Genomic DNA, 12,014 nt, shown 5'->3' with positions numbered 1-12,014 from the left:
TCTTTCGCGGATCATATTTCTAAAATATATTACAACTTAAAACGTCATTGTTTTATTATTTAGGAATACTTTACAGTTTTTAGATATTTTAAATAAAATCAATTTTATAATGTTATCATAAATAAACTTCTAATATATTATTTCCATTGGATAGATACCACTTTCCTAGACCTTTACTATGAGAATGAAATAAAGCAGGAAATATACTTTCCAGGTTATATATATATATATTCATGAAAATAAGAAAATAAGAAAATGACATGGTCTTGAAAGGTATACATAGAAAAGTAATATAAATTATTATTTTTTTTTTAATACAAAATTTGTGTACTTTGCATGGTTTTATGAACGTAATAAGCTTGATAGTATTTTTATGGGTTAAATATGTTTTGGTCTTTAACTTTCAGTGAATTTTGGAGTTAGTTTATTTTGAAACTTTAGACTAATTTAGTTATTCATCTTTCGAAATACGTGGATTTAGTTCTTTTAATCAAATTTTGTTATGTTTATTTGATGTTTTATATGTATTTCAGGATCATGAGGATTGTGTGTTTGAGTTGTTTATATTGTTTGACACATTTTTACTTTAATGTTAAGTCAAATACTATTATGAAACACGTTTGAAATGTCAATTAAACTTAACAAAATTTGATTAAAAAAATTAAATTTACGTATTTTGAAAGATGAAGGACTAACTTGATCTAAAGTTTTAAAATGAACTAATTCCAAAATTTATTAAAAATTAAGGGACTAAAATCATATTTAACCTAGGTGAAAAAAAGTGATTTAAAAAGTAATTCATGACAGTAATTTACGTTTTTATTTTATTTACAGTAATAATATTTAAGGAACGTGTTTTAAGTATAGGTTTAAAAAATTATGATTACGCGTTTATTATATTTTATAATTTTCATACGCATGTAAAGTTATAATCCTCTCTATGCTTTTAGAACAATTTAGTCAGCATTTATTTATCTGTGTTCTGTTTTCTTAGTCCACAGGGAATTGTTCGCTGCTGTGGTGTGGTGGGGCCTTCTTAAATAATATTAAAGTTTCATGTTTGTTGTTTGATGTGAAGTCAAAATTTGATGTAATGTTTGGAAAATAGTTATTCATCAATGCTTGAAAGATCCTTGTTTGGTTTGGAAGATTTGGGATGGATTAGGGTTTTGGATTGGAATAAAAGGTCAAAATAACTCTGTAGCAAAAGAAAAAAAAATGCAATTTGGGGTGGGTCCCTGGAACGGGGTGTTGGGTGTGGCATGGAAAATGCAATTGGTTTCTTATTTTAAGGGTGAATTTAGGGTGTAGAGTAGCATTGAGACCACGCCTGTTCTATAAATAATGGTTTAAGAAATTTGGGTCATTATCAGCTCAAATAACAATGCTCTGGTTTTGTGCAGAACAGAGTCCCTGTTTTCATGGATTATGTTCATTGATCAACTCCAAGAATTGAAACGGACAAACTCACAAAAATTGACCTAAGTCACACCTATATGTAGAATACTAAGTTACTTATTGAATATCTTGGACAATAGAACAAGATGTTGGTAAAATGTGTATGTGTTCATTGAATTACGTGAACGTGATGAATTTCCAAAATATTCAAACCAACCAAATTGGTTTAGTTTTTTGGGTTGTTTGAAATAGACAAGGGACAGTTTAGTTAGTTCATTAGTTGAAAAATAAAAATAAAAATTGAACCTAACACTTGATAGCCAAAGTTTTGAAATTGATTGGTCTCTCTCTTTCTCATTCACACTCTTCACCTACAACAAACTAATTCTACTAGTCAAAGCTATGTCATTCGATGTTAATTTTGTGAGCAAATCAAATGGTTGTCGAATGTGACGTGAACTTGTATTTGATTCACATTATGGTAGGATTCATGATATTTTCTTGGTGGGATTTATGAACGTTAACTAAAGGCTTTTTTGTGGTACAAATTGTGTTTAAAATAGTACCAGGGTTAATGATGTTTGGTTGTTCTTTGAAAATTCGTAGGGTTGTGTTTTTTTGGTATATGTTAAACAGAACAGAAACATTTTAATGAGTTTATTTTAACAATCTCAACTAAATGGATCTTGAATGGGTTAGCTCCAAATAGAAAAGGTTCTAAATTCAACCCAACTAGCCCAAATATAATTCTCTGTTTTCCTTACTTAAACAAACTTACCCGTATTATTGATCAACAGTTGCAGATGAATTTGGTTTAAGATCACATGTGTCTTTTATAGAAATTGCATTAAGTGGATTATTCTTAAACCAAATTGATCACACTCTAGATTATATATATACTTTTTTTAAAGCACAGCATAGTAATAATGACGAGAATTTTGTGAATTTTTATACGAAAAATATTTCACTACGAAATTTTTTTATGAGTTTAATTTTAGGATCATTTCAATTTTCCTTTTTAATTTGTATGAATAGGTCTTATTTCAATTTTGGTCCAAGACCGTAAAAGCATACGACCGTAAAAGTAATATTGATTTATTTAATTAATAATTTTTTATACTCAAGAAATTATTTCAACCCATTTAATTGCTACTTTTGTCGCATTCATTGAAGGAAATATAATATCATTACTAAGAGAGATGACATATAATCCAAAAACACTCGCTAATAAGAGTTCATAAAATTTATTAAATTTTTTTAGCCAAGAGATAAGAAGCTATTAGTCACAACATTGTGTTTTGTCTTCTTTCCTATCTCTAAGAGTCCATTTTATCATTTATTGTCAGACCTCTCAGCTTTTCGTGTCCATTCATTACCTATTAAAATTTTCCATTTAACTTGTATTTTATAGTATGCCTCGAACAGTTACTTAAATAATTTTCTTAATTTAGTGTCCTGAAATGTTATTAAATGCTTTAAAAAATCACCTTAATGTTTAATTTAATTTTTTTAAAGGTCACTAAATGATTTAAGAAGTTACCTTAATTTTTAATTTAGTATCTTGAATGGACACTAATTTTTTATTTTTGTGTTGAAAAACATAACAGAGACTTGATGAAGAAAATATGTGTAATTTAAAATATGTTTAATTGAAAATTAAAAATTAATTATTTTCTTAAAGGATTGTTTAATTTTGACTCATTTATTTTTGTGGTTGTAAATTATAAACTTGATCTTGAGTTGTATTTGAGAAAACTATAGAATTATTTGTTGTAGATTGTTATTGGTGGAAAGGAAAGAAAATTCAATTAAACTACTTCATTCTTATATGTTTGTATGTTCAAATCTTATTTTCACGGAGCTCCATTTTGGTAGAATTTGCATAACCTTTTAATGTAAATTTTTACTATGCAAAGCATCGAAATAAAACCATTTTAAAAAAGAAGCAGTACAAACAACACCTAACTATATCTGAGTTTTATCATCTTTCTCTATCTCAAAATAATTGATACTTTAAAAGTTTAAATTATAATTAAGTTTTTTTCCAAAATATAGTATAATTAATAATTAATAGTATTTTTGGTAAGTATTGTTTTAATTTATTGTGTATGCATCAAGTGCATTCAATAAGGAATTACTTCTATTAAATATGTTTGTTGATGAGTTTAGATTGGTTATTGATTTATTTTTATTGTTTGTTGTGTCTTTAAAATATTTTGATAGTCACTAATTTTAAAATTTTAAAATATATTAAAATCATCTCTTAAATACAAAAATTGTATGTTTTTAATGAACAATAAAAAAACAATATGACAAAATTAAGGAGATAAACCGAACTCAGTTTATGTAACTCAAAATTAAGTTCATCATATAATTGATTCTTCTGTATATTATGAGATGGATCACATCGGTATCATAACCGAGATAGCAATTTCGTTCTGTCAGTCTCGAACTTGAACGAAATTGCTGGAAAGCAGAGCGTAACAGTGTCTTATTTTGTGTCGATCGACAACTTCAATTTCAGTGTCCATTTGGTGAAACACGTTCGTTTCCTACGAGAGATTGCCCAAAATAAAGAACAACAATAATTGCAACCCTTTTTTTATTTCCTTTTATGATGTACTTGCGAGCATAAGACAAATAGCTTCCAGCCACAGACAAGTTATGATGTTAACGAATGAAGCCACAATTCCACTTTTCTCCCATAATGGTCACAAACTATAATGAAAGGAAGATTTTTTTTTTTTTTCGTTTAAATGGTGTTTTCACGATTAATTTGTGTATATAACCAATTAATAAAGCTTTTTTAATGATACAGTAACATATGTACATCTCTGAGTAAAAAATTTCGTGCCTCTGCGATCGTCACATCATTCAATGAAGAATCGCTCTCCTAACTGCGCCGCATCCCCTGATTTAAACTCACAGTGTTTTCTGTGACTTGTAATAAATTTAATCAACAGCAAAACATACTTAAAAAATATGTTGAAAAATACATTATTAACCTTTGTCTCCGACAATCTGTAAGTTGTAATCGGTGAATACTAAATTCACTACAATTACCTCGTACAAACAACAAATGGCTAAAAAGCATAATTGAGATATTGAAGATATAAGTAAAATCAGTAAATCTGTCTATGCCAGAACTGTTTATGGGGGAAGAGGAAAGGAGTATCCAATTACAACCTTAATCTGTGGAAATAAACATCCTTGTCAGTTTAATTACATCCCATTTGACTAACTTAGTGAGCAGTAGAAGGATATATGATATGATATGGATGTTGAATATTATTTACCTTGAAGAGTTTCTTGCATTCCTTGTACTCCTCTTGATAGATTCAATTCTCTGAAGCCTTATTTGCTCTCTGAACTTGGCAATGAACTCATCAGCTTTCTTATCCACATCTGGTCCTTCATCACCACTTGTTCCACTAAAACCACTATCTGTTTTTGAACTTTCTCCACCCTTCCCTTTTCCCTCCTTCTCAACCATGATTCCTCCTCCCACATCTTCATCCTCGGTTTCCGTGTCGTCTTCATCATCCTCATCAGATTCCACAAGTACCTTCTCAAGAAAGCTTTCTTTCTCAACAGGCTGTGACACCAGAGGCACGCTTGCATGCCCCATCAGCCTGTCACTTCTAAACGACGTGCGTTGCATGGATTGTTTTTCTTCTTCCAGTTTTTTCCCTGCTGCCATGTTTTTCTCACTTGTGAAGCTTCTCTTCAACTCTTTATCCAAGGAAGGTCCACCATACCTTGGCTTCATGGGTGGGGGTGGTGGAGGTGGAGGAGGACAGGATTTGTAGAATCCCTTTTTTCTCACTAAATCCTCTGAGTTTTTGGCAAGTGGTTCTGTTGATAAAGAAGACAAGGAACTTGCTCGAAAAGAACGTGAGGTTTGAGGCTTCGGTGGGCGAGATTCTTCCTTTGAAGATTGATGGGAAAAGGCATCGTCAACTTCTTCTTGCTTAGGTTCCATTCTTCCTGATCTAGAACGCCATGGAATGGGAGAAGGAAGCACCACGCTCTCTTTCTTTTTGTCCTCAGCTCTTGCTCCTTCAACTTCTGCATTTTTATTTGAATTGCTTGAAAATCTTTTAGAAGATGTTGTCGACCTATTTAGAGATTGAACACCAACATCAACATCATCGGCTTCAACCTCTGCTTTTCTATTCGAGTTGCTCGAAAACCTTTTGGAACTCATTGACCTGTTTAGATATTGATCATCAACATCAACATCACCAGCTTCAACTTCAGCACTTTTACTTGAATTACTTGAAAATCTATTGAAGGTTTTTGACCTATTCAGACATTGAACATCAACAGTAGGACCATCAGCGTCCACAACTTCTCCTTTTCTATTCAAAGTGCTTGAAAATCTTCTAGAACTCATTGACCTGTTTAGAGATTGAACATGAACATCTTTATCATCATCAGACAAGCGAGACTTCAAGCTTCGAATGGGCAAAAGCAAAGGCTTGTCCCCACTCTGGTCATCAAAACTAGAAAGCTTTTTCAACGGTTGAGCAACCACAACCACAGGTTCGTTCCTGCAGTGTTGGTTGCTCCACGTTTGGACTTTGGTTTCATCGGACTCCGGCGGGTTTTCAGCCTCGTCGTCGAAGAAGGAAGAGACCTGAAGGAACTTAGAGACAAGAGTTTGGGCGGTGTCGAACTTGGAGTGGTTATTCTCTTTCTCTGCTTCGTGATTTCGGCGACTGAAGAGGCCGTAAGAGATGGCGACACCGACGAAGAGAAGGTGGAGGAGTTCCCAGTTTCTGGTGAGGAGTGATTGGTTGATGAAGTGAGGAGCTTGTGAGGGGAAGAGGGGGAGGATAACGAAGAAGATGAGAAAGAGTGCTGCTTTATAGAGGAAATGGTAATAGAATTTATTAGGGTCTTGTTGGTTTTGTTGAAGGGGTAACTTTTGTTGCTTGGTAGCGTGGATTGCAGCAGCCATTGCAGAAGGAAGAGAGAATGCTTGGTGAGAGGTGGAGAAGAAGGAGAAGAGAGTTTACTTGGAAGAAGAGGTTAAGGAAAGATGAAGGTGCAGCGTCAAAGACAAAATGTCAAGTGTAGCCTCACCTTTATTCCGTTTCCCATGTTACCTTTTAGCCCTTTCGGTTCCATCACAAAGATGCTTTGCCTCCTGCAATCTCATTCACTAACATCAAACTTACCTTAGTTACCATATCAAATTTTAATCCGGAACCCTGTGCATGTAGACACACTTTGTTTTTTCTTGAAACTTTTCATGTATTCAAAAGTTTTCTGTGTCTTCAATTTTCCCTTATTTCCAAACTTTAATTTACACCGATATATGTTTGTTAGAATAGTCTACGTTTTACATTGAAATAAAATGAAAAAGTTAAAAGCATCGTGTTAAGGTTTTTTGTTCACAGTGATGTCAATCTTTTATATGTGTGTGGGTTGGACTATATTTTATTGGTGTTGTATTTTTCTGATAATCTTATCTCGAAAAACTCAACAGTTTTCGATCATCCCTTGAGACTGATTTTGGTGGCTGGAACATGATCTGTTGGTACTCCTTTTCTCTTAGTGTGAACTGATAATAATAGCTTTGAGCCATGGTCCCTCATACTACCAAAAAAAACTCAACCGATACCTTTCTTAACTTCCCTTTGTTTCTAGAAACTTAAATTTTGGTGGACATGCATATCTTATAAATTTTACATGAAGACACAGTAGAAAATTGGCACATGGAGCTATATGCTGAACTCAAATGAGCTTTAATTGGTTTGACCAGTATTTTCCCCCAGTGGTGCTACAGGTTGATGGAATAAAAGTAATCGCAGAGAGAGTGAAACGAAAACAACAATTTGTTGAGGTGATGGTCCATTAAAGCAGAACATATGCACAGGGTCCATAAAAGCATCGAATCGATTTGCCTACATCTACTGTTGCAAAATGCAAGGTGCAAATTATTAGCGTTGGAATTTCTCATCATTCTGCTCCTACCATGCCTTTCATTTGGATGGAGCCTGTTGGGTTTATGTGACAAGAGAAAAGACAAGTTCCACACTTGGATTAGCTCTTTAAAACTGTTATAACTTTATTCCAAATCATCTATAAAGTGTAGTAAAGTTTTATTTTATTTAGTATATTGCTTTTAATATAAAGAATTGCAGCTACGTTAAGTTTTGTTCTTATACTTATCTACTGTTTTTGGCTGCTGTTGGATTCTCTTAAAGTTTACGCAGTGACTCAAAATGTTCCCTTAAAGGTTACGCAGTGACTCAACATGGATGCAAAAGTAAATGGAATAATTAGCTGATCTCAGTTAGGGATTTGTTTAATGATGCCCTCATACACAGGAAGAAAGAAATCTCTTATCAAAGCGATGAGTGGGAAAGTTCTAAAAATGTTAGATGATTCATCAATGGTGACTTGTTCCATTAGTGTAACAATCACTATCTATTAAATATTTCTTTCTATAAAGTGAAAGACAATGAAGAAAGTTGAGAATGACTATAGAATTGTGGATCGTTTAAATTATTTAATGGAGATTAATTTTTTAAGCCTAAATTCTTTCAAATAATAGGGTAGGTTTATCTATTTAAGACATCCTTAGCCGTTGACTTGTTTATGTTGTTTATGAAAGGTATGTTAGAATTAGGTTGAACATTTGTTTGTAGATAGCATGTTTGTTTAGTGATGAAGAATGAATGAAGCATTGCATGAGAGGGTGGGAATACATTTGTTGGCAATGAATCTGATTCCCACCCAGCTGCGTTTGAATATTTCAAATTCTGAGAATAGAAAAGGGTTGAGTTAGATGCTCTTTACCGCCACACCAAGAAAACTCAATAAGGAATATTAAGAGACACACACATGTAGATACCAAAACAATCTCGATAAAACGAACATAGTAGAAACAATCATGTGATGCTTCAGTTGTGTTTTGCTTCCATTTTTTCATTTGGGACACGTACAAAAAACAGCAATAAATTAAGTCCCAGATCAGATATAGTAATGAGACAAATCCTATTTTTAGATAAATTTTAATAAATATACAGTGAGAAAAAAAAATCAATTACACTTCTGATAAATCGGTTTTAAAATATGTGATTCGATATTTATGGCAATAAAAGGATTAGAATCATATTTTAAAATAATTTTCAAAATATTAAAAGTAGAATTTAAAAATTTAAAATTACTGTAAAAATATTATTTTACAGAGTGGATATTAAGTTATGAATAAAAAATTATTATTAATGGATAACTCGAATTATGTCATATTTTTAATTAATCTTTTAATAAATTAATATACTTTTTTATCCAATTTATCGCCGATACCGTCAATAAGTAATACAAAATAGTGAATACTTTAATTATTTTATGTTTATAATATTTTTAAAGTTTTTTTTTTAATTTTGTGATTAGAAATGTCAAAAAAATTCGTACTTGCAGATATCAGTAAATAAAATCCACAACGGGTAGAAAAGGAATATTATAAATGGATACCGACGGATAACAGGTACGACTATCTTCTATATCCACATATTAATAGGACAAATACGGGTATCAGAGTATCCATTTTTTTATCAACAATAAAAAATGAATATTGAAAAAAAAATAGCACTTGGGTGCATTAATTAAGGGTGGCAATATGGACCTCACAAGTTGGGTCGGCCCGTAGACCTGCAAAAATAACGTGAGGCGGGCCAGGATGGTGAACTTGCAGGCCATATTGGCTCGGCTTGTAGAAGCATGTAGCCCGCTCAAGCTGGTACGTAAGCCTACTTAACTGAGCAAGCCCGTAAGCCCCGCTCAGTTAGCGAGACGGGCCGGTCTGCATTGTGCAGGCCAAATGCAAGTCGAGCCTAAATGAGTCGGGTCAACTCGGATTATCATCCCTATCGCTAATCCTTTTACAAAAAAAAATGGAAATACAAACATAGAAGTTGTTTAACTCATCTAAGGCACACAATGAAGAAGTATGTTGTCTCTATATTTTTACAAAACAAAATATCCATTCAGTTTCAATTTCAACACCCCTGCACCGACTTGATGTGACTAAAAGATGCCTTACAAAAAATAACCTTCAACTTGTGACTTCTACAAGTATTATAAGAGTGATCACTTGTTGTTTAAACCATTTAGTGTGGCATATATGGTTATATTTTCTCCTACTTTTATTTTTACACACCATTCACAGTATGATAATTTTACTTTGGGAATTTTGTTTTCTATCCAGGTCCAAACATTTAATAGAGCTAAACAAAAAACTCTTTGTATCAACCTTATTTGACCTAAAAATGGTGTTGTTTCTTTGTTTCCATATATTCCAAACCATGGCTACCTAAACACTTATCCAAATCATATTTTCTTTATTTTTCCATTGTTGTAATCCAAACTCTTGAAAGTGTATGGGTATGAAGTGTTATACAATATTAATTCATATATTTTAAAAGTGGGAAGTAACATCATTAATTTAAAATTTTAAGAGGTTAATATCTTAAAATTTTAAACCAATGATGTTAGTCGCTATTTTAAAAAATTTTGTTCTAACTTTAAACTAACTCTAACCCTAAAAAAAATATTAAATAAAAATGTGAATTAATAAAAATATCATTATAACATTTATATAAAAATTAAATTTGGTCCAAATTTAGAGAAAAATAAAATTATTTCATTTTAAAAAAATGGAACTAAATCGTACAAAAATAAAAAATATAAAGACAAAATTGAACATAAAATTATTGACCTTGACATATGACAAGTGATATGATGTTGGTTTGACATGTGAACATTTTTTTAAATTAAAAATAATTAAATAAATTACGAAATGACATGTTACAAATATTATTCATCGTTTATTAATTATTTAAACGACATGCGCAACAAAATTGAGAAAAATTGAAAAAAAATATTAGGACTAAATTGAATAAAATCTACTCAGCTAAGGACCAAATTAGTATTTAAATCATATTTGTTTATATAATATATATTTGTTTTTTATATACATTTTAAAACCAACATACATAAATTATAAGTTTTGAATCATTTCAATTTTTTTTAGTGTGTGCTTGAATGGATATTTATATTAAATTTTAGACAGTTAATTAGAATTTAAACTGAGTTTTAAATTAAGCGAATTATATTTGAAAAAAACTAGATAAGAATGAATATTATAAATGAATATCAACACATGGCAGATACAAGTATCATAGTATCATTTTTTTTATCGTAATAAAATATTAATTGAATAAAAAGAACACTCAGGGTGCCTCGACCCTTTTACAAACAAAAGAAAATATGAATACAAATATAAACATTGTTTAACTCATGTAAGGCACAAAATGAAGAAGTATGTTGTCCCTATATTTTTACAAAACAAAATATCTATCCAATTTCAGTTTCAGCACTTTTGCACCAACTAGTTGTGACTGAAAGATGTCTTACAAAAAATGACCTTCAGCTTGTGACTTCTACCAACATTATGAGAGTTGTCACTTGTTGTCCAAACCATTTAGTGTGGCTTACAAAGTTCTCTTTTTCCTGCTTTTGTATGTACTTGTACCTATATATATTAATCTAAAAAAAAAGCTACTCCTCTAGATCAACATATAAACCTTATGCACTAGATTAGACTTAAACACCATTCAGAATATCATAATTTTGCTTTGAAAATTTTGTTTGTTATCGAGATCCAAACATCAATTTGAGTTAAACAAAAAATCTCCTCTATCAACCTTTTTTGACCTAAAAATGATTTTATTTCTTTGATTTTATATATTTTAAATCATGATTACTCAAACACTTCTCCAAATCATTTTTTTTTAATCCAAACTCTTGAAAGTGTTGTATAGATATGAAATGTTATATAATACTAATTCATATATTCTAAAGATAGGGTCTAACACTATTGGTTTAAAATTTTAAAAGATTACCACCTTTAAAATTTTAAACCAACGATAATTAAAAACTTTATGAAATTTTCAAAATAAGGATTAAATTAGTATTTAAGTCATAAATATTTATAAAATATATATACATTTGTTTTTTATATACATTTTTAAACCAACATAAATAAATCGTAAGTTTTGAATGATTTCACTTTATTTTTTTAAAGTTTATGCTTGAATGATATTTATATTAAATTTTAGATAGTTAATTAGAATTAAAACTGAGTTTTAAATTAAGCGATTTATATTTGGAAAAAACTGTACTGAAAGTAAGTTTATAGAAAAAATTAGTTAGGTTTTTCAACCAACATAAAAGCTTTTCAATAGACACGTATCTCTTACTTAAAATTGATTTTTGAATTAAAACCCTTTTGAAACATATTCCCAACACCACCAAAAACGTTGAGAAACAATTAAAGTTGACCACATATATATACTTTGTAAGGTTCGAAACTAAGCACTTGTTATTTTGTAAAAGAAAACAGCTAAGAACTTGATATAGGAAAAATCAATAAAATGAATATCATAAAATTAATTTCCACCAAAATTGTGTTGATACGTAAGGAATGCGGAAATATAGTTAAGAAAATTAATGTAATTGTATCAATGAAATAAAATGGAAAGTAAGAACTAAATTAGAGAGAAATTAATTTAAAAAGCTTGAAGTGTAAATAAGATTTGGGC

The 12,014-nt window shown here is 30.7% G+C and overlaps 1 protein-coding gene across 2 annotated transcripts; it reads right to left on the bottom strand.

The window, feature by feature from the left end:
- Nucleotides 1-4,371: 4,371 nt before the first annotated feature.
- Nucleotides 4,372-6,610, bottom strand: LOC114177718. Of its 2 annotated transcripts, XM_028063195.1 has the most exons (2): nucleotides 4,695-6,610; nucleotides 4,372-4,590 (listed from the first exon to the last, which is right to left on the bottom strand). In XM_028063195.1, the coding sequence occupies exons 1-2, from the start codon at nucleotides 6,359-6,361 to the stop codon at nucleotides 4,578-4,580; spliced, it is 1,680 nt and encodes a 559-aa protein (XP_027918996.1). In that variant the 5' UTR covers nucleotides 6,362-6,610; the 3' UTR covers nucleotides 4,372-4,577. The 2 variants fall into 2 exon arrangements, with proteins under 2 accessions (XP_027918996.1, XP_027918997.1); XM_028063196.1 differs by having other exon boundaries at nucleotides 4,372-6,608.
- Between the last annotated feature and the right edge of the window lie 5,404 nt (nucleotides 6,611-12,014).

This window comes from Vigna unguiculata, chromosome 3, assembly GCF_004118075.2.
Source record: "Vigna unguiculata cultivar IT97K-499-35 chromosome 3, ASM411807v1, whole genome shotgun sequence".
NCBI lineage: Eukaryota > Viridiplantae > Streptophyta > Magnoliopsida > Fabales > Fabaceae > Vigna > Vigna unguiculata.
Note: the sequence above shows the minus strand (reverse complement) of the source record. Positions and strands in the feature narration are given on the sequence as shown.